The sequence below is a fragment of the Anas acuta genome, chromosome 1 (genome assembly GCF_963932015.1).
Source record: "Anas acuta chromosome 1, bAnaAcu1.1, whole genome shotgun sequence".
Classification (NCBI taxonomy): domain Eukaryota; kingdom Metazoa; phylum Chordata; class Aves; order Anseriformes; family Anatidae; genus Anas; species Anas acuta.
Genome location: NC_088979.1, coordinates 672,794 through 695,921, shown reverse-complemented (window position 1 = coordinate 695,921; position 23,128 = coordinate 672,794). Strand labels below are relative to the sequence as shown.

Genomic DNA, 23,128 nt, shown 5'->3' with positions numbered 1-23,128 from the left:
TTGATGCAGTCCAAATGAGAAGCAGACAGCAGAAATAAAGGAGCGCTGCCATCAGCTCTAGCTGCAAGCAGCGTGCACAGCTTGCTGGCAGCCAGCTCTGCCAGCAGGGTATTGCAGCGATGCACTGAGCCCCTCCTCGACCAGGTGTGGAGCACGGCAGTGCTGCAAGCACTTCCACTGAGCTGCAGCTTTGCTACACGAAACTGTTTGACAGCACAAAGCCCCTGCAGGATGCCATTCAGTGCTGGCACTGCACAGCCAACGGGTCGAGCTGAAAAAAGCAGCTGGCCCAGGAGGTGCTCAGCCTGCACCACGATACCTGCCTGTCTCCAGGCTCTAGCTGGGTGACCGACCTGCTCTGGCTCTAGCTGGGTGACCGACTGACCTCCTGCACGGTGCCTGTGCTTCAGCCCAACCCTCCCTGCCCTTACTGAGGAGGGCCCGGAGGGGGATCCATGTGCACACTTTACCCGGGCTCCAGCTGCAGCCACGCGCAGAGCGGTGGAAGCAATGCATGTATATGAGCAAGGAAACCATGCTAAGCAATCTAGGAGCATATTCAAATGGGCTGCTAGCTCATTAAAAACAGCTAATAAGTATGATGACTTATCAGATGAGGCAGATAAAGGCAAACCAGGGGGTCTGGAAAGATAGAACTTGATGGCAGGCACAGAAGCAGCATTAGCGAGTGGTATTTGAGTCTGTCTGCAGCATGCAGAGCAGATTTACAAGTCAAAACATGGCTATAAACAAAAGTTTCGCTGCTCCCTTCATTGTGCTTTAATGCAGCAAGGCCCCTGGTGTAGCTGTTTCCTGTGGGCCTTGCAACATTAACAGAGTCATGAATATTCAAGTTAGTGAAGGAAGAAACCCCCAAAACTAATTCCTAAAAGCTTCCCACAGACTAGAGAATATCATCTTCAGATGCTCTACACACCAAGAATCCATCGAGTTTTCAATGCTATGCAGTTTCTCAGAGGTTTGGGAAATTGACCTAGATCTTCTTCCTATTTTCACAAACGAAAACCTCAGCTAATGGTATTCAAGTCAAAGAGGTTAATTAACAACCAAGGAAGTTTTTGTTAAGTAATCTTGAATCTACAAGACAGGTCTGAATTAGTCACACCAAGTATTTTTGACTGCTTAAAACATCTGCTCTGGTCCCAATTAACACAAATAAGAAACAAATTGGAAGACTAAAAGGTGGCACAGAGGCAAGTCTGCCAGGCAGCCCTGTGTTCACCTCTTAAATAAAATGTAAAGTAGATTCCTTAAGTGTTTGCAAGAGCAGGATGAACTGGCAGGTTTTAATTATCCGGTGAGCCAGGTGTGATCATGCAGCAGCTGTTGACTACTTCTGGATTCTTCTGGACCCACAGCAGGTGACAGTTCACCCAGTTTGTCACTACACAAGCATGCTGTGCTCAACAAATGGACTGTGCTGTGGCTGGCTTCCTGTTCGTAAGGTGGTCAGGACTCTGCCGTGGGGATTCCTGAAGTGCACCAGTGCTGGCTTTACTGAAAAGCACTTCTGTACGCTGCTGCCAAGAGACCTTTGTGCCCAGACCCCTGTAACTTGCATGGAAACCTAAGGCAGTGCTGTAGGAACACATCAGCCTTTGCAGCAGAGGTTGAGATTAGACCACAGGCTATATAGGATTAAAAGCAATTGCAGGTTGGTTTAATGAGAATTCCTACCACAAAAGCAACAAAAATATCCTTTAGTGCAAGCAGAAACGAAGCATGGTTTTGCTTCTCATGAAGCAGTGACAGATCCTCGTCCCCACGGGCTCTAAGCTACCCAAAGCCACTGGCAATTGCAGGGAGATGCTGCTCAAATGGCTTCAAAGGGACAAGACCCAGGACAGAAAAATGGGTGTTCGAGCTATTTGACTCATGCTGTTTGTCATCCTTTGACTTCAGAGGTACAGAAAAAAACCTGTCCTCCTTTGCTTCCCATGATCTGAAGGGGTCACGAACACTGGTCGCGTGCCAAGCAGCACCCTGGCACAGGATCCATGCCTCAGTGAGCTGCAAGCGTACAGATCTCCTTTCACTGCTCTCACAGATTACTGAAGGGTAAAAACAAAGCCTGCTTAGGCACAGCAACACAAATCCTCTCCAGCTGCTAGATACCTTTCTGCTCAGCCTTCCTGCATGTCCTAACTGCTACGGTTTATTTTTTCCCCAGCTAGGTAACCAAGAACCTAGTTTCAGAAAGTCTGCTCTCTGCACTTGCATGCTATTTTATGACAAGTTACTTCAAAAAAAAGAAAATCTACAGGTAGTTCAGAAACATTTACCATTGACACCTGGCATACAGTGCATGTTCTATCCCATTAATGCCAGGATGCCTTCCAAAGAAGCTGTTTTTCATCCGCCATGAAGCAGATTCTAGTTTAGCTTGCCAATATCCATACCAGCTCTATGTGGAACACGTAAGAGCATCAGGTGCAATTAGTCTAACCTTTAAACCCACGCCACATTTTGGTGTGAATGAAGGTAACACTAAACCATAAGGGCTTACCAACAAACTGGATAAAACGTTACCTTCCCTACTTAAGGCAGACAGGCAGAACACTGACCATACCTAACAAAGCTTTAAAAGCAATCCCATCCAATTCCAATACGCTTAAAAATCCAGTGTATAACCAGCCTTAAAAAGTAGCTTTTAATAAAAATAGAGCACATTCTCAAAATATAAAGCATACAGTCTTGCATACTAAATGATAGTCAAGTCAAATTAATGCACAATGTCATTCTTTATGCAGGCAGCACAAGGCTTTATAATTATATAGAACAATCAATATTCACAAAAGCAAGTTGTTCTTCCATAGGTGGCAACTATGCCAAATTCAATTTAGACCAGAATCTAAACAAGAAACTAGAGTTTAACACCTCCCCACCCCCCCAATCCTTGGAAGGGATTGTCAAGTATCTTAACAAAAAACACACAAACACTCAAAGAGGTCAGAAGAGTTTGTGCAAATTTGTGTATGGTTTTGCTGTTTGGTTTCCAGGCTAACTGTAACATCAGCAACCCCTCCCTAGGGGCCAGCTACTCTTCAAATATAATTTTCTGAATTCCCGTTTAGTCATTGTCCTCCTTCTACCTGAGATGGAGGCGTGGGCTTGCCATTTAGGGCCATTTGCTGGGGTGGCAGGTGCCCTGGAGGTGGCACAGGTGTGGTTTTTAACTTCTTTGTGTCCACTTTTAAAGGATGCTCTTCCTCTTCCTCGTCTGAATCTTGCAAGCCATACTTGGAGAAGTGTGCCACCTGTGTAACGAGAAGAACAAAGGTGTCTCAACTCAGAAATAAGAGTTCAGGCACTTACTTCCAAAAGGCCCCAACAATGAGCTGGTGGAACTGTCAGCTTTACAGAGCAGTTGTGGCAGGTGGAACAAATCCAGCCTGTGTGGAACACTTGCTGTACACCGGCCTTCAGGGGATCACAGAATGGGGGAGGTTCCCCTCTGGGCAACCCACAGAGTGCTGTGTCACCCACCAAGTAAAATGCTTCCACTGAAAGCCTCCAGCTATTCAGAGATTTTACCAGCTTGGTTGGGAAAACAAAAACATTACCTTAAACACCCAAGATCCGGTCTCTGGACGGTATTCCTTGAATCGAGCGCCCTGCTTCCGAGATACAGACTCAAGTCTACCCTCGTAATTCATCTCTGCAAGTCGTTCAGGGCTTTTTATCAAGCAACGAGATGTTTTATCTGTAGGCCAGACTCCATCTAATGTCACTTCAGCTCGTCTGTTAAAGATGGAAAAGTGCATAAGAGACTACAAGGTTTTGATGCAAAGCTATCAAGGCACACACAGGAGCTGAAAATTGACCATGTTGACTCAAAACAGCTTTTAAAACAAGTTCTTGGTTGAGAAACTTTGCAATGTCTAGCAGCAGTACAATGCTGCAACCTGAGTGTACAATTCAGATGTCGATTCCTTGGTAGCTGCCTACAAACACAGTACCCTGTCAGCATTATCAAAACATCCTTACTCACCACTGCCACTATAAAGTACTTTTTTTTTTTTTAAATTACCTATTTAAACCTTCACCAATAGGTGGTTTTCTCTCATCGTCGGGGTAAACAATCACTTCTTTCCTACGGATATGTACAATGTCATCCAGATTTAAGTTTGTTAGATTCACTTCTCCTTCAAAGTAAATTGATCCATAACCTGTAAAGCAGAACAAAAGGTGACCAAACATCACTATTTGCCCATGAAAATAATCTTATGACAGACAGCCACACTCGTATAGTTCCTGCCATCCTCCTCCTTGCCCCAGCTTCCCGCCTACCTTTGCTCTGGCTCCAGAACAGAGTACAAGTGGCTCCACTTCCCAGTGTGAAAATGCTGAAGATGTTAGCAACTTTTTTTTTTTTTTTTTTAAGTCAACACTTGCATGGAAAGCTTTTTGTATTGATACTGCCCACACAAGTACCCAGCACACCCTTGGCTTTATAGCACATTTAGAAAATGTGTTCTAAAAATACTATGTTATGATTTTATTTTTATATAAAAGCAGTAAGGAATACAGTTCAGGCTGAAAGCTCTTCACTAGAGCTCAGTAAGCTCAAATGTAGGCAGTAACTGAGATGGAAACAGTGATCTGATACGCAACCTGCTCCAGAAGGTTGCTACAGGTGCTTTTTTATTTTCACATTCAAGTTTTTCAAATCATCCCATAACACAGGATGGTAGCACTACCAATCTGAAAGATTTCTAGTCTTTGGTGTAAGCTGTTCAGAGCGCAGGAGCACTGCTTATAATTAAGCTGAAGGTAGGGAATTCAGACTCAGGTTCCATAGCTTTAAAAAAAACCTCACTGGTTCAACTAGAAAAGCTGCGTGCATTTACCTTTACGGCCGATGGTGAAGTCAGTCACAATACATTCATTTCTGTCGTTGGTAAATCTAGCAAGCTCCTCCATGGACGGGATGGTGTAATAGCCAGCTCTTGTTAGAACAATTCCTACAATGGAAATGTCAATGAGAACTGGGCTAACAAACAGCAAGACTGCCAACTTTACCATTTCAGGAGTTTCAGTTGTCCAGGCTTGCAAAAGAAATGGAATGCAGGTTGCAAACAAACTGAGAATCAGTACACCAAAAGCAAATAAATGCCTTAACTCCAGAGCCTTCACAGCACGTTTAAGACAACTGCTATGCAAGTTTCTCCAGACACATACAGCAGTACTTGACAGAAACACTCTTCTGGCTTTAATGATTTGGGAGCACAGGTAAGCAGCTTCTGCATTTAACAGTCTCCAAGTTTTTTTTTGTTATTCGTTTGTCTAATGGTCTTTAAAACCTACATAAGCTTTTCACATCCACATCTACTTGCCATTGTGGCTTCTGAAAACACTCATTCTCAACATCACCTGTTGCTTTTATTAGATGCAAGTATAAACTGAAACTGAAAAGGAGAAACAAATCTCTTCACCTTTTCCAGACCACTCATGTTTAACAAAACTAACAATCCCCCACCTCTTCACTTCTAAAGCTGTATATAAGCTATGAAGCCTTTGTTAAGTGAAAGCTACTCAAGACCTCTCAATTTCCTCCCCCCTCCTACTTCTCCAGTTTTACTACCACACCCTGAGACCAGAACTGAAAGTACCGAAAGAGAGGTGCTAGAAAGGTCCACAGAGAAACATAGCTGTACTCCATGGCCCCCTCCTTTCTTGGCAACTTCTAAAACTCTGCACCTGGTATTTACTGAGCATTTAAATAGATTTATAACCAAGACGTTTTGCCTGAACTGTAGTCAGCTCTGTCTACTGTGTAGAACAACTACTGATCAGGTCCTCCTCCTCCCCTTCGTGGAATCTCACTACATCAGTGTAGCATAAAACAGGGCAATTTTAATTAACAAGTTTAATTGCTTAGTGACTCAGCAGGAAGATTCAGCATTAGATATGACAAAAAACACGATTTGTATCTGGAAGAAAACAGGAGGGAGAGAAACAAAAAGCTGAGGATCTAGAACAGCAGAAGAGAACTTTAAAGCAGCATGCATGAGGTGCTGCCAGGAACTGCCTGTCTATAAAGGAATTACTGCTGCCCACCCACAAGCTAACCTGCAGGATGCACATGATGCATGGTTTCACTCTCCTCTTCACGTTCATCTTGAAGGGAATCGTCGTGAAACGAGGCATCTTCACTGCTGCCTTCCAGACCATTTCGCAAGGCCGCCCGCATGTTCAGAGCCACGATGGTGTCGTCCACGTTGTTCTGGTGTTTGTGCACAGTGTTCTCGGGAGTCTGGGGGATGGGCTTGGCGATGGGGTTAGTGTAAAACCTGGTCACTTCATGCTGATCCTCCTCTTCCTCTCGCTCACCATCTTGTCTGTGGTTTTCATCAGAAGGTACTGACAAAAAGAACCTAAAGAAAAACCAAATTGAATTGTTAGCTCTAACAAGGGCTCCAAGTGGGGCCTTACAAGGACAGAGCAGAGGGGGACAAATTTAATACACAAAAACAGCCTTAGTAATAGGACACATTCAGATTAGTGAAGTTTCCTTGGAATTCCACCTTGCTGAGGAGGACTAACCAAAAGAAAAGGCTTCTCTCACTTCAGGGTGAGGTTTAGCACTCAAGTGGCCTAGTCTCTCTCTACAGGGAATGAGGAGAAACATATCCCAAAAAGTCACCCCTCTTTGAACTCCTGAGTTTGGGTGGAATGAAGCGGTACGTGACTATGCAGCAAGAACAGACGGCCAGTTTAAGAGTAAACGAATCTCACAGTACGGCCACTCACTTCCAGTGAACAGCTAAGATGGCATCCCTCAAAATAACTACCTACATTCTTAACGAAAATTTTGGGACAGTCATAGCCATAGACCTGCAGCAGCCATCACTGTACCTGTCTCCGTTCTCTGGATATTCTGACGGAGAAGCCAGGTCTTCGTTTTCACGATTGACAGGTGAGAAGAGACTGCTATTGTTGAGATTCTTCAAAACCAACTTCTTGATGCTCTTCCTAAAAAAAAGGGACACAAAAAGACAAAACAAAGGGAAATTGGGTTATATCCACTGCAAAAATATATACTTCACACTCAAATTGAGTGTTCCAGGGAGCAGAATCCAGTTGTGTAAGACCTGGTTCCACACCTGTTGTATACAAAGTCTTCTGTAAGAGCACTGCAGTAGTGGAGTTACTACATTTTGGTTGTTCTTTTTTTTGTTTGTTTGTTTGGTTTGTTTTGTTTTTTTTAATTTCATTCAAGGCTTTGGTTTGTGAATAAGTGTAAAAAACACAAATCACTGAAAGCTTCAAAATCTAAGTTCATTAAACCACAGAGTTATCAGTTTTTCACAATGTTGCCTTTCCAGCAGAAGCACATAACCCTGCACAGAAAGCCTGTCCCGCAGATGCAGGTTTTTCTTTAGTACAGGGACACTTCAGGAGCAAATCAATGGCCATGCCAGGACTCACTGCCTGTAGTGTGAAAAGTACTGAAGACCAACACCAATTACACCTGCAAGAAGAGTTTAAGCATCTGTTTTGTCCTGAATTTTCATTCATTTGGTGTTCTTCAATAAAACACAGAGTAATGCCATACTCCGCTCTCTCCCTGGTAAGTGAGCAGATGTTTCAGGCTAAGTTAAACAGAAACTAAGCTCATAAAGATTACAAAACATTATTTTTTAAGTGTGTGTCTAGAGGGACTTTCAGTGACTGATTCATCTTTGAAGTATTTGTTTGTTTTAAGTAAAAACAAAAGCTTTCTAAAGCCCTTTTTAATTTGATTGCCACTGGTATGCTTAAAGACCGAAACCAAAAGCTTCATTACAATAGATCCACAGCTCTGCTATTCGCTTCTCACAGAAACAGCTGTGTGTCTCAAAGAGAACCAGCATTAGGCTGTGAAATTATCATAGATCTTCCTTCATACTGGTGGCATTAACGAGCCTAACAACTCTATTTCACATGCAGGAAGCTGCATGCTATACAAACTTCTGTTATAACAACTTCTGATTTCGTACTCTTCATTCCACTCATCATCATGTTTTACCGCTTATTTTCAGTTAGCAGCTTAAGTTGCTGATTGTCATCTCCTCCACAGAAAATATTTCTCTCCAAATTATACACAAAGTCACATTGAGCCTGGTCACAAAAAGTGATGGGATTTACAACACCACGAAGGACTTAACCTGATCAGAACAGGAGCGATACTACAGTTATTCTTGTACTGCTTGCTCCCTCTACCATACACGAAAGGAACACTAACTTGGGCATGAATGCGCCGTTGGACAGGGACGGCTCATCATCATCAAGACCATCGAAGAGCTGGGATTTCGCAGAGCCAGCTGACTGCAAAGCTTTTGGTCGCACTCTGGTCGCGGGGCGTGGAGTCAGTTTGTAGTGGGTGGGTGTCGTTAAGGCCTTCTGAGCTGCTGGGTTTGTCGGTTTCAGCCTCTGAAACACAAGGAGGTAAAATTTGAGTTTCCATACCGTGAACCATAAGGGTAGCTAACCAAGGACCTTATAAAAGCAAGGAGTGTAACAAGCAAATGGGGAACCAATAAACAAGGACAGACACAAAGCTGGCTGATGACAGGTAGTAGAAACAATACTAAAGACCAAAATTCCCCAGTCTTGCACTGATGGGCCACCAAGAAGCCACAAGCTCAGCTTTCAGAAAGCCAACCTGGACCTCAACAGTTACGGGGGAAACCAATACGAACAGGAGGATTTGGGATATTCCAGGAGGTCTGGGGAAGCACATAAAACTTCAGGAATGCTTAGAGGAAGGGAATGGGGGAGGTACAATGGAAAGGGACGGAGAGAATGAGCATGAACAGGCTGGTTGTGTGTAAACACAACTTGTCAGCACACTTCTGACTCAAGCCCCACACCTGATCACAGCTCTCCCCACCATCTTCTCATTAAAACCCTTCCTCACCATCTTTGTGTTATCTCACCTTAACCTGTGTTTGAGAACACAACTGGGACAGGCATGAGGGAATTTGGGGCCAGCAAGTTGTCCTGGTGAGGCTATCAGCCAGGCAGGGGAGTGGTGCTGACACCGAGGGAGCTGTGAGCACAGGGTGAGCAGTGCCTGCGTCTCTGCAGCAAGCAGGAGATGTGCAGAGCAGTTAGGGGGGCTCAGGACTTGGGCAGGGGGACTGGGCAGAAAGGGGGCAATGCAAGCTTGGGGGATCCCCAAGTGTACAGGTGAATCACCGTGAGCCTGGGCACTTCACTACAGATCTTCAGCCCTTAAAGCTGTGTCTGCAAACGGGAAGGCAGCAGCCACAGCCAGCAGCCTGGGAAGGAGCCCCCCGGGCCCAGGGGAGCACTGTGCTGGGCTCCAGAGCTGGGCTGGAGGAATCCCCAGCCTCTGGAACTTGTCAGGGCAGCAGCCATTTATGATGTCCCTTAACACTTAAGCCTCAGAGGTGTGCTTGGTTGGTTTTCAAAACAAACCAAGAGCTCAAGACTGTCATAAGCCACGCTCAAGCTAAATACTAAACATACTCCAAGCACAGACAGCTACCCATCTTCATTCTCAACTAGCAGCAGCGAGCATAATGAACTCCAAAGTCAAGGCTCTGATGTATCAGAAGCAGTAAACAAAGCACCAGCACAAGCTTGTCCTGGATAGCATTAAAAAATAAAAACAACAAAAAAACACTCACACCACAGAGTACAGGGATGGTAGGTCACTAAGTTACTCACTTTACTCACTGTTCATCTTAAGTGAAGACACGAGAGAGAGCACAATTTATAAGGTCATTTCAAATCTTTCCCAGAAAACTAGTTTAATGCACTCACCTCTTCTTTCTTCTTTGGATCTGACATGGGGTTTCTGAACAGTGGGGAATCCCCGAAGGGTGAGTAAGTCAAGCTATTGAGATGCTGCTGGAGGACCGCCTGCTGGGCCGCTGATGCGTTAGGGTCTGTCAGTGCTATAAAAAGAACATCTGTTTTTAGCATTCAACACGTTTATCAACAGAACCAAGGTAGACAGGAAAGACAACCCCCACAGGCTCTCCTCATAGGAATTCAGATTTCTGTATTGACTTCACCCTTCTTTCCCCCTTTTCTTCCCTCACCTATTCCCTCACCTGATCCTCTTCCACAAGGGTACATCTACCTGCCTCCACCTTTTCACCCTTGTTTCTGGGAACTGGTGTTCCTGAAGGCTGGCCTCACTGGTAAAAACTGTGGCAAAAAGGATGCTCAGGACCCAAGCCTCTTCCTTGTCTTGTGTCACCAGGTCTCCATCTCATCCAGCAACAGGCCCACGTTTTACCCAGCCTTCCTTTTGCCACCCACACACTTACAGAAGCCCTCCTTGTAGCCTTTGACACTACCAGTCAAGTTCTATATAGGCTTTAATTTCCTAACCTCATCCCCGGATGCTCAGTGTCTCTGTGTTCCCTACAGGTCACCTGTCCTTGCTTCCACCTTCCACATGCTCCTTGTCCATCTGTGCAGGTCTCCCAGCATTTTGGCTGTTCTGCTCGTTAGGATGGACCACTCCTGGGCTTGCAGGAATCCTCAAACACCAACCAGCCACACCACCACACGGTGCTGTGGACCATTCCCTCCCTCCCCACCACCCAGTCAAAAAACATCTTCCCAAAATTGCCACCTCAGCGGGGCTGCAGCAGTTACATATGCTGTTTGTACAAAGTGTTCAGGTCTGCCAAACAAGATGAAGACTGCTGGATGTGCAGAAGTGGTGCAGTTTTAATTTACAGAACGACTGGGGAGTGACTGAATACAAAGAGCAGTCATCTGACCGATGGTACAGCTTACTCACTAGTTGAGTCTCTCCAGCTCTCCTAGCCAGGATCACTGAAGAAGCTAATGACACATTTCACCCCCCCTTCCTTACATTATAAGAAGGGCCTACTGCTGCTGCCCCAAAATTGATTGATGGAAAACATCTTGGTAATATTGAAGAGAAAGCCTTAAAATAGCTGCGACTATTAATAATGTTAAGTAACTTTGTATACATATAAAATTAGAAGTAATTCAAACACAAACAATTACCAGAAAAAAGTGTCATGGTCTATTGAGGCCACTTCTGTTCTCAAATAGCTCCTCAAACATTCTTTTTCACTCCATACCATTTCAGGGGGATTTATCTATATCTTTAGGAATGTTTGAAAGAAGGGAGGAAGCAGCAATTAAACCTGGGTTAATGCACACTTACCTACAGCAGGCTGAGGGGCTCCAAAGCCCAGAGTCGCTGTTGATGTATTGAACCCCGGTGCTCCAAAAGCTCCTGTTCCCAGTGTTCCACCAAGTTTAGGCTGGGTATTTCCAAATAAAGAAGTCTGTCCTGCCCCAAGAGCTATGGGGGAAGAGGAATGTTATTCACTATAACACTGACAAATTTAGAAGCCAGTTTATCCCACAAAGAATCAATTATTTGTTAAATTGCAAGAAAGATTTGACACGCCCACGTCAACTCAAGACTCATGTGGTCAGACCACCAGAGACTTCAGAGGGTGCCATCAATTTTTGGAGCCACTGGCCACCACCATAAGCAATGCTGCTTGCAATTTCTAAAAGGTTATTGAGTACATCATTATCCTGCTCTGCTTCATTCTGATTTGAGACCGAGATTTGTGACTTCAAGGTAAAGCTTCTAGGGCCATTACTACACGAGGGTTAGCACGTAATACAAATGGTGTTTTATTATCAAAGTTTGAGGACTATGCTTAAGCTAATAAACTGTTTACCTGTTCCAAACCCTGTCCCAATTCCAGTTCCCAGAGTCCCAGTTGCAGGCTTATTTCCAAATAAGCTATTTCCAGCAGTGTTGGCACCAAAACCTTCAAGGACAGAAACAGTATCTCATTAGTCTAAAGCTAAGAAATTAAAAACATAAATAAGCATCACCAGCTCAAAGACAGCCCTACCATAGCTAAGGTCAAAATTCACGCACCATTTTCAGCCATGCATGTTAAACATGCAGCAAGCAGCGACTTAAGTGGTAAATTAAATATTTAAGTTATGAATGTAGGACTGAAAACATTGGTGTAAGAATTCACCATCTTGCTTTCCTAGACTATTAAGTTTGTTACAGATTAAAAAAATTTATAAAGCCAGAAAGTACATTACGATGCTGTATCAGGCAACAGAATGTAACATTAAGTTTCTCTTCAATGCCTGGAAGAACAAACCCCTTTTTATACTGTTTATACCACACACGCACTTCTGATTCTTACTGACAAAGCAAGTAACAACTCAGGTTTGTAAGAGTGAACTACTCAAAGACATCTAATCCAAATCTAGCAGTAGAGAGGTTATTTTTAAAATTGAAGATTGTGAAACCATTAAATGTTGATTAGTGTAAAGACAGAATTAAAACTAGAAAACTGCAGTAATGGACCAAGATCAGAAACACCCTAGGACCGAACTCCACTTTTCCCATAAACTGCACTAACACAAGGAATGCAGGGAAACCAAAACACACACTAGAATCAATATCGTTTGCTAAACAGGGACTAACAAGCAGTGTCAATGTGCTAACTACCGTGGCTACCTAGTTCTTAGAGAGCAGCAGAACAAGAAACTTGGAAGCAACTTCCACAAAAAAACGTGATGATCATTTACCTAAGCTTGATTACCACAATGAACTATGTCCCCTAAAGCGCTGCCCTGTCAGTCTAAGAGCTTGACGACTTATTCCCTCTTTCTGGAAGGCTGGCATGGCAGAGTAATCATGTTTTACTTTTTTTTTTTCCAGATTAAAAAAAAAAAAAGAGGCACATCAGGACCTTTAACATCCCAAAACCATTCCTGCTTAATTTTACGAGTACAGTTTCAATGCTCTCAGCTTCAGGAGAAAAAAAAAAAAGATTAAAAGAAATGCAATGAAGGAAGACTATCATTTACCTGAACTATCACTATACATTGCCCTACTCGATCACCCACTCATTTAACACTAAATATTTAATGGTGTCAGAGGCCAACATTAACACAAGACCCAGTTCTTGGGACTTTGTTTTTCAGTGTGAAGAGTCAAAACCAGCTATAACTGAAACCAGAACTGTTTCATTTTCTCCTTGCTCCAGTATATTTCGTTGTATCTGCCACGAAGCTGTAAGTATCACCATTTTCACCCTGTTTTCCTCCAGCACTCCTTTGCAAACACGGAGGTTTAAGAGACTATTAATATACTATGCTGTGTGAGTGCTTTGATTTTAAAAGTTTTAAGTTACAGGTTACGTCTTCTTAAGCACTAAATGAAATAGTGGTACTTTTACTTCACCATCTGCCTTGCAAGTCAGGGAATACCACCAAGAAGAAAGGTATAAAACACCATCCAAGACGTTCCTCTGCAGCAAAATTCATCAGAAGTATGGCTTACCTGACAATTCTAAATTCATAATCATTTAGCATGTGATATTCAGCAGCCAGGTATGTGGTATATGCAGTATATTTTAAAGTGATTGAATCCCACTTTTTTTTATATGTACCAAAATTGGAAGTGTTTGTATTGGTTCCTAAAGTCAGGGTTGGTTTGTTACCAAAGAGCCCGCCGCCAGTGGTTGTGCCAAACGAGGGAGCACTGGTCGTGGTGGTTCCAAATCCAGCCGGCTTGCTACCAAACAGGGTCTGAAAGGGAAGAAAATGAGAATTTGAAATCTGACAGACTGAAATTAAAAGAAATTGTATTAGCTTCACTGCAGGCAACAAAGCAGAAGTAAAGCCAAGCATAACTTTGACCACACAACCCAGGCTCCCAAGAGCGGTGTTAGTTGCAAGCCACGTGCACTAGCATACAGCAAGCACCTTCTGGAAATAACTTTTTCCCTCTTTTACCCACCTCCACAGAGCACAGATTAAAACCCAAATAAAATGAACTTGAGTCAAGATTTTCAGTTAAGTCAATATATAAATCTAAACGCTTGTATTTTCAACACTACTTTGAGGCACCCCTACCGATACAGGGTTACAGAATTCTGTGATATCATGTCACAGAATTCTGTGATGGATGTCACAGAAGGCTGTGATTCTGTATCAGAGGGCATACACAGGCAGATGTTCAGTCTCTCTCACTGTCTCTCATCACTAGAGACAAGAAGTTCTATCAAACACGCTCATACCTTGACTTTGCAAGACACACACTGTTTTTGCCTCTTCAGTGCCTTAGTTTAGACAGCACTACTTAGGTCAACACACAGTAACAGGACTCTAGAAGCCATTTTAAAAAACATATTTTATTATTCAAGGCATGGACATACCGAACCGCCAACACCAAATCCTGTGTTAGTTTGTCCAAAAAGACTAGTTCCCGTTCCAAATCCAGTACCAGCGTTTGTATTGGCAGCTGTTCCAAAGAGGCCTCCAGGCTGCGAGGGCTGGGTTGCCCCAAAGAGACCCTACGAAGAGGAATTGCATTAAATTATGTTAAGATAATGCTTCAAAGCACTTATAATGGCAGAACAAATATAAGAAGTCAGTTAATAAAGTGATACTATAATATTTCACCTTTTGATAGGGCAAAAAGACAGCTAAAAAACATTTAATAAGCTTTACTAGTTCTCTGGGAAATTAGTTACATGTTCCCAGCTTGAGAGGATATCGGAATCTCCTCCCCACTTCGAACGGCAAAGATGGGAAATAGCCATCCCATCCGGTTTTCTGGGAGAAGTTACAACATACACAGAAAGAATACAGCAAGAGGTTTTGGCTCCAGATGCACAATGCAACAAGTTACAGCTAGGTAGTGCCTTTCTACCATAAGAGCCCACAAATGCGGCTCATTGGTCGGCAGAAAGTACAGAATCCTTAGTAACACTCAGTGGGAATTTATCTAACTCCATTCATTATTATTTGTTATCTGCGTGAACATGATTGGAAATACTTGAGTTGGTGAGAGAGCAGAGTCTTTAAAGAGAATGGGAAATGTTACTTGTTAACAGCCATGCTGCTGCCCACTTGTTTTAGTTGGCAATACGTTCCTAGATCAGACAGCAGCATTCAAAGCTTTGCATCTTACTTTCAACAAACCTGTGTTACAATTTGACAAAGATGCGAAGAACTACATAATGTACAGAACAGCCTCCTCTGTCTAGCTGGAGGAGATAAAGCACAATTTAAAGCTTTCTGGTTTCAAACAGTTACTCTTACCATCGTGTTTGTGTTTGGCTGCCCCAGCGTGTTGGTATTGCCAAAGGAAAAGCCGGTGTTCTGCGTTGTTGTGGCTTGACCAAAAGGTTTGTTGAACAGGCTTGTAGTTTGAGGCTGCTGACCAAACAGACCCCCTGTCGTTCCTGTTCCAAAGCCAGTCGTACCTACAACACAAACAAATTACAGATTTGTTGGCTTCGTTAAACCAAATTAATTGGTTTAAAAAAAAAAACTCAAGAATTTATCCAAAGCCATGCTCAGTGCATTCAAGCAGGAAAAAGAAACGCCTCAACCCAATGGAACAGCAAGACACACATGTGAAAATGTATGTGTCAATACAGCACAGCACCTGCATTCAGATGGAAATAGTTTGTGTCAGGTGTTTCATCAGGTTCTCCTTGTCCTGAAGTCAGTGTGAGTATAACACTCAACAATTACCAGAAAACTTCACCTGACAGGTAGATCTGGCCAAAAATATGCCACTTCTGATATGGTCAGCTCGTCATCCGTTGTAAAATGGAAACTGTCCCATTTGCACCTGCAGAGAGCTGACTGGGCAGGAGGTAGATACAGTCCCCTGCTTTACAAAAACTGTTCTATAACCCACACAACTTTTACTACAGAAGCTTCCACCTGAACCTCAAACACTCTCCCTTTTTTTCCCCCGATGGAAAAACAAAAAGTCTGTTCACATGTGATGTGGTAAACACGGCATACACACAGCCAAAAGCTTTTGTTCCTCCTCCCACAACTGTCATTGCTATCTCTGCAGAACTTTCTTCAGAGCTGACTGCACGAGAAATACATGAATTCCAGCAAGACTGCTACGTTGGGCACGGCCTCCTCTACGTGGAACCTGCTCAAGGACAGCAGCTCAGCTCAGCCCTGAAGGGCGTCAAGCAAGCCTAAAGGACAGACAAAGTTCTAACCTCTGAAAGCAGCAGACAAAATTGTTTCTGCTTCTATGAGCTGGAGGATTTTGGCCTTCTGTCTGCATTTTAATTCCACAAATGCAAATACCTACTTACATCTAAGTTCACGGCAAAAAGCTGATTAGTTCACATAACAGAATTTGCATTCAAGCTTTTCAGCAGCATTTGCTTTACATTAAGTTCAAAAAAGGTTCACCAGCTGATCAGTCCAACTGACCTGCAACTGCCAGATACGCAACACCCGGCTTTTATTTTCCATCCAAGAATGGCACAGGGTGGCACAACAAACGTGTCTAGACCCTAACCCTGAGGTACGGTGAAGAGATCCAGGCAAAGTCTAATCAGGCCAATACATTAACAGGTCAATTTCAAAGGAATGCGTCTGCTCATCAGCAGAAGTAGAATCTTGACTTCACCTTTAACCACCTGATGCTAGCACCCTGGTGCACAGGAACACTATCCTGGTGGTTCTACCTCAAATTGTTTTACTCTTCCACGTGAGCTAGCTGACATTCTTGTAAAGACATGCTCAAAAGAACTGTTTACCAGCAAAACTTTAGGGATGCAGACAAAGCATACAAACCCTACAAACCCTGACGAGCAAACCAGTAGATATTTCTATGGAGAAGAACCTGATTGTCAAACGCTGACGATGCAACTAGTCGAGCTCTGAGCTCACTCCAGCACTTCCTCATCTTTTTTCATGGGCGAATTTTATGGAGCTTAACAAAACGTGTGCATGCTCAGTCACAGTGAAGACAGACATTCGGCAGTACTTACTAGTTCCAAAAGCAGTTTTATTCTGTCCGTAAGAAAAGCCTGTATTAGTAGTAGAAGAGCCAAAGAGTCCTGTAGCTGTACTTGACGTAGCCGTAGAAGACCCAAACAAGCCTGCAGTTGCTCCTGCTCCTACAGGGTTTGTGGGGCCTTTCCTGTTCGCCTGGTAGTCTTCTAAACGGAGCTCCTAGTAAAGGAAAATCCGATTCTCTTTACAGGTTCTTTTTATACAGAATAAGATGAGAACAGTGTTGGTAACATGCTTACACAGCTTTCAGGGTGAACGTGTCAAAAACAGCTGGTAACACCTCTACGTTTTTAGAAATAAGGGCAGCATAATCAGGACCTGAACACTTATCACTGCTGTTCACATTTGGGCTTCAATTTTATTTCTATGGGCTTTTACAGATCTTTTGATTAGACCTATTTTGAAGCATCAAATAAGTCAACTTGAACAGAGAAGCTTCGTGATTAAATCCTTGGGAACGTTTGTTTATAATAAACAACGGAGTTTTGTCTGGGATTCTGCCATTTCATCAGCATAGGATTGCTCCCAACAGGATCTCTTGCCCTTCTGGTACATGGCAAGAGAGAATTTCAGTTCTGCAAAAGTTGTAATTTTAAGCATTTAAGACTAACATGATGTCTTTTCCTTGATGATGCCTCTCTTTTGTGAGTGACGCAGAAACTGAAAGTTGTACTCATTAATGAGCATGCACAACACTTACTATTGTCAAAAAGAAAATCTGCCAGAAACAATACTAAATAACAAACTAAACACGTTTGAATACTATCGACTGACCTCGAGAGATTTGCTTTCATATTCCTTCATAGCAGTAATGCACTGGTGCTTGGTATTAATGTTAGTGCTAACTCCAGATTTTACCATAGTATCTGTACCTGTTGGAGGCTGCAAGAGAGGAGAGAAAGGTATCAAAAATACATCCATACCCAAAGATACCACATCCAGACAGGTTTTCATCGATACCATTACTTTCTGGGCAGACACTGTTAAAAACTACGCTTCTTGCAGGAACTGAAGCAGGACATTAGCATTATCTCACAGCTGGGGCCTCACCCAGTGGTGACGCATGTTTGGTGGCAATCAATAATGAAATTTCCCCTAGTAACCCGCTAAACAACGCAGTTTACGATACAAATCCTCCAGCTATATCCAGGGATTTTATTATCCCTGATGGTTTTGTTTCCTTTTTTAAATTGTACTATGTAGAAACTCACAACCGACGCCCCTCTGACACTGCCCACGTTGATCACCCTTCTGCCTACAACCAGGGAGGCCGAACAAAGTCTCAGGCTGTTAAATCAGTTTGTACAAGCATCATCCCTCTTCATTTCTGAACTAAACAGATATTTGGGAAAAGGAATGCCTCTTTCAACAGCTATCAGTTACCCCATTTCCACGACATCTGCTCTTCCAAGCCACTCTCCATCTTCAACTGCCACAGAACCTTCAGGACAGAAGATTCTACCCTTACTTAAAGGGAACTCAGCCAGAAAACACGCACAGGGAACCAGTCTTCAACTTTCAGTTTTCATTCCCAAAGCCATGATGACTTATGTAAGTGGATTACATTTATTTTGGCCCACACTTGGAATGTTTTAGCCCTTACTGCTCTGAACATTTAGCAGTGATCACCGTGAACTCTGTGACACCTTCTGATTCCCCAAGAAGGCTCAAACTTTTGAGCTGGTTTCTCTCTTCACCTCTCACACAGCAGTAAATCTGAGTCTAGACAGGGCATTACTCCACAGTGCTTGAGAACTTGTCAAATTCAGAATAAAGCAAGTCTAGCTCTTTGGAGTTAGTTGTATGTACTATTTCCACTGCAACAGGGGATATTTTCAAGCTATTTCAGAATACCACATACTGTATACATGAACTTTTTTTTTTTAAACGAAAAAGAAAGCTCAGCAGCCAAGACAGTGCTCTACACAAAGAACTGCAAAACGTAACATTTCCTATAGTAAACAGGCTGGATTAAGAAGGAAAAACAGAACTTACATTGAACTTAATGGTTGTGCCAGTTGGAGCAGCAGTGAAACTAGTTGGGCCGAAGAGAGAGCCAGATGTACTCCCAAAAGGATTGGAAGTTGTGTTTGTGGTTCCGAAGAGGCCGCCACTGCTGGTGCTTGTTCCAAAGTCTTTAAAAAATAAAAATAAAAACAAGAAGATCAGTACAAGGACAAACTTTAATTTTAAAACTGAAAGTCAAATACTCTATTCAAATTAGAAAGCATTTTTGGAAATGGAAGAAACTGTTAAAAAAAATTATAGTAGTACTGGAAACGTGTAGCCTGTTAACGCACGACAGGTTAGCCCCCAACTCATCACCCCAGGAAATACTACAATAACCACAGCAGCCAGTTCCATCCTCTTCCTGACAACACCACTAAGGAAATGATGTGCACAAAGGGAAACAGTGAAGTTTCTATTTCTCTTCTCAAAAGTGTCTGCAAGTTGTTGTTTCTGCTTCAGGGAATTACAGTAGAGTTTAAGAAGAGTTTTCAAACATAGCAGTGCCAGAAGCAGAATCAACCACAACTGCCCTGCAGAAAGCAGAATAAAAAGCTAAGATCAAGCAGAGCCAAAGGACATTTGAGAATGGAAAGTGCCAGTTGACTACCAAACAGGCTACAAAATCTGTAGCTGTCATTTTAGCCATGAATTTTGAGCTAATCCGTTTCACATCTGGCTACCACAGGTCACAGTAACACAACCACACCCTCTGGGAGAAAAGGAAGAGGAACTACACAAAAAAACACAGGCTGAAACCCCACATTAACACTCGTATCTGATCCCCACTTATACCCAGCGTTCTGCACTTCTCACTCAACAGTTCGGAGACGCAGCAGCTCTACTCACTTCCGAAGCCAGCGGGCTTGTTCTGCGCGAAGGCATTGCTCTGGGACGAGAAGAGCCCTCCACCGGTGCTGGTGGTGCCAAACAGGCTGTTTGACGTCCCCGTTGATGTCCCAAACCCAAAGCCAGTACTTGTGGAGGAGGTGGCTGGCTGGTTAAACGTCGTCGAACCAAACAACCCTCCTGAAGACAGAAACAAGCTGTTAATTATTTGCAGTCATTAGCTGCTGGGGTTTTTTGTTGTTGCCATGTTTTGGTTTTAAGTAACTTCCTTCTTTCAGGAGAGGATTTGCACTACAGCTGTAACACTGCAATACCTGGCTTTGTCTGTGTGCTGCCGAAGAGGCCTCCAGTGTTGTTGTTCGACCCGAAGGCTGAGGTGCCAAACGCTCCTCCACTCGTAGTACCAAAGCCAGCATCTGAAATATCAGTGACACGGTTTAGATGAAAGCATATTCTGAACCTGCAGTGAACACTGTCACTGTCCTCACTTCCAAAAAGAAGCCTGTGCCTGACCGTACGCTAGTGAAGGGGCACGCTCAGCACTTGCGCAGCCAGAGCAGCAAAAGGCTGAAGCCTTGAGCCAGCCACTGGGACGCAAGGCACAGACACCCAGCTCCAGGCTGCCCTGCAAGCTCTCCACTGCTTGTTACTGCACTTGGAAGCAAGGCAAAAAAAAAAAAACACATAACAGAGCTGATGTGTTGGGTTTTTCCCCCCCAACAAGACAGATGTGGTGATGTACAGCCTGCTTTAATGGCCAAACCCACCTCGCTGTGACACTTAAAACATGCATCTCCAGAAAACTCCTCAGGTTGCAAGCTTTTTCCTTCCAAGCCCTCCCAATGTGTTCCTGTCCTGATTGAAGGACTTCCCCCCAACCCCACAAGACTGCCTTCACCTGGCTTCCGAGTTTCTCCTTTTATAAGGGGAAGTTTTATCACCCGAAGGTGGAATTCTGGTGGCTGCTGAAGGTAAAAGCTTGTGCAAGCTGAGAGCCCTGGGACTCCTGAACCTGATTCAGGAGCAAAGCGAGCGAGCTGGGCAGCCCAGCAGTGCTCTGTGCCCATTTTTACACACTCACCCCTCCACGTGAATCTCTAGCTGCACCTCTGTGAAAAAACGCACAAATCAGTGGAAAACCAGACTCCAAGTTTAGACGTAGGACTTACTTTGTCCAAACGTTGAAGTTGTCCCAAAGCCAGTGCTGCCTCCAAACGGAGTTCCGAAGGATTTGTTGAACATCTTCAGTACGTATCCGAGTTTCCTTTAGCTAAACCTAGAAAGAAGAATTCAGTTTTATTTAGAGCTTACTGTGAAAACTCCTTTTTCATCTTCCTCGCTATTGATGTCAGCAAATAATTAGAATACTCAAGCCCCTAGACACGTGAAGGCGTGACTTCTGTCACACTGAGTTTAAAACAGTCAGAGCCCTAGGAGACACAACACCAATAGCTCAGCAGCACGCTTCCCTCTGTCCTTAACTTCATTTCATGCACGTGTTACCTGCTGAAGTAACTAACAAACGAAGCTGTGCTCCCAACAACACCCTCCTGCACCTATCAGGATCAGCAATCCCCACATTCCCACTCTGTCTGACCTGCACCAGGCAACCTGCACATGATTTTGCTCGGTCCCCTGCAGGCCTGGCAGCCCACCCCATCAAACAGCCTCTGTCAAACACACACAGGGGCTGCGCTGCGGGCACCAAGGTTTCCCTAAGGAGCTGCCCTTTCAGCCCTACCTCCCAGCCCCTCCACTCACAGCACCAAGTGGAAATGCCCTGCATGAGAGCTACAGGAACACAGCTTCCCTCAGCTTCCCTTTTACTGCTCACTGGGCTGCACTGAGACTGCCTGAAGTTCCTGAACAGGTCTCTAAGTTAGCTGCCCACCGGGGCTTTATGCCATTCAGGCAAGGCCCCATCCTCCCGCACTGCACCTGCTGCTTATTTACAAATACGTTTGGTAACACCACCACACTCACACAGAATCACAGAATTTCTAGGTTGGAAGAGACCTCAAGATCATCGAGTCCAACCTCTGACCTAACACTAACAGTCCTCCACTAAACCATATCCCTAAGCTCTACATCTAAACGTCTTTTAAAGACTTCCAGGGATGGTGACTCCACTTCCCTGGGCAGCCTGTTCCAATGTCTAACAACCACTCCAACCTTTCCTGCATGTACACACACGATGCCAGACCTTTTCCATAAAAAAACAGAGCCAAAATGAAATCACAGCAGTTGTGCTCCAGCAGATAGAGACCTGTAGCCCCTTTCCGTAGGGGGTAACCATTATTCCATCACTGGCAGCACCACTGTGACATCGGAAAAGGCTTTCAGTGACAGCAGGACTGGCTAGGACGGGGCAGGGAAACCCTGGCGGGTTTCCCCCACAGCAAAGCGCGAGGCTCGATCGTGTTTACAACGCGTTGCAAGCCACGCCGCGGTAGCTCCGTTCCATAACAAGGCGCTGAACTCTCGCACGACCACTCCCCAGTACTCTGGGCTCCCCCAAACCCCAGCATTTCGGCAGCCAGCACCTCCCCAGCGCTGTCAGCCGCCAAACGCCAAACTCTGAGCACCGCGAGCCGCTGGGGGCAAACGAGGCCCCGCCACACGCCCCCCCCCCCCCGCGATGGGGCTGCCCCGAGCCCCCCTGGGCAGGCCTGGGCCGGGGTCTGCGGGCCCCTCACACCCCCCCAGGGCCTCGCTGCCCCCCCAGAGCCCAGCCCCAATCCCACGGCGGACCCTCACCACGTAATTAACCCCAGCTAATTAACCACAGCTAATTAATGCTAGCTAATTACCCCCAGCTAATTAACGCCACCTCATCACCCCCAGCCCACCACAGGCCCCGCGACCCCCTAGGCCCTGAACGCGGCCCCCTCAGCCCCCTGCCCCCCCCCAGGCCCCGTTCGGCCCCCCCAGGCCCCGCTCAGCCCCCCCAGGCCCCATTCGGCCCCCCCAGGCCTCGCTCAGCCCCCCCAGGCCCCTCGCGGCCTCCCCAGGCCCCCCCCGTTCCCCGGTTCCCTCCCCGAGCCCCCCCGGTTCCCCCCCGGTTCCCCCCGCTCACCGCCGGGAGGGGCCGGGCCCGCCCAGGCCTCTCCGCGCCGCCGCCGCCGCCCGCCGGAGGAGGGAGGCCCCGCAGGGAGGAAGCTGCGTCACAGCCCGCTCCGCGCGCGCGCCTCCCAGCAGCCCCCGCGCCGCGCCCCATCGGCCGGCCCCGCCCCCCCCTCCCGCGCGCCCGCCGCCGATTGGTCCAAAGCCGGGAGCCCCCCCGAGGGAAAGGGGCGGGGGCTCGATTTGATTGGTCGAGGAGCCCCCCGCGTGCCCGCCCACCTCCCCAGCGGTGATTGGCTCGCGACGACAAGGGGCGGGGCCGGCGCCGCGGAAGGGTCCAGAACACCCCCCCCGC

General features: G+C 45.2%; 1 protein-coding gene across 2 annotated transcripts in view; it reads right to left on the bottom strand.

Moving 5' to 3' along the window:
- Nucleotides 1-22,944, bottom strand: part of NUP98 (nucleoporin 98 and 96 precursor) — a 35,311-nt gene extending 12,367 nt beyond the window's left edge. Inside the window, exons 1-20 of one of the 2 annotated variants that reach the window (XM_068677817.1) lie at nt 22,787-22,944; nt 20,880-20,986; nt 20,025-20,126; nt 19,711-19,890; nt 18,850-18,989; nt 17,629-17,736; nt 16,830-17,013; nt 15,118-15,281; nt 14,229-14,366; nt 13,461-13,599; nt 11,718-11,810; nt 11,186-11,326; nt 9,796-9,929; nt 8,249-8,436; nt 6,880-6,996; nt 6,094-6,398; nt 4,872-4,985; nt 4,052-4,190; nt 3,585-3,762; nt 3,114-3,278 (exon numbers count right to left, since the gene is read on the bottom strand). In XM_068677817.1, coding sequence (XP_068533918.1) covers nt 3,114-3,278; nt 3,585-3,762; nt 4,052-4,190; nt 4,872-4,985; nt 6,094-6,398; nt 6,880-6,996; nt 8,249-8,436; nt 9,796-9,929; nt 11,186-11,326; nt 11,718-11,810; nt 13,461-13,599; nt 14,229-14,366; nt 15,118-15,281; nt 16,830-17,013; nt 17,629-17,736; nt 18,850-18,989; nt 19,711-19,890; nt 20,025-20,126; nt 20,880-20,952 — 2,802 coding nt within the window. In that variant the 5' untranslated portion in view covers nt 20,953-20,986; nt 22,787-22,944. The remainder of the gene's footprint in view (nt 1-3,113; nt 3,279-3,584; nt 3,763-4,051; nt 4,191-4,871; nt 4,986-6,093; nt 6,399-6,879; nt 6,997-8,248; nt 8,437-9,795; nt 9,930-11,185; nt 11,327-11,717; nt 11,811-13,460; nt 13,600-14,228; nt 14,367-15,117; nt 15,282-16,829; nt 17,014-17,628; nt 17,737-18,849; nt 18,990-19,710; nt 19,891-20,024; nt 20,127-20,879; nt 20,987-22,786) is intronic. The other variant, XM_068677899.1, reaches the window with a different exon arrangement.
- Nucleotides 22,945-23,128: the final 184 nt, after the last annotated feature.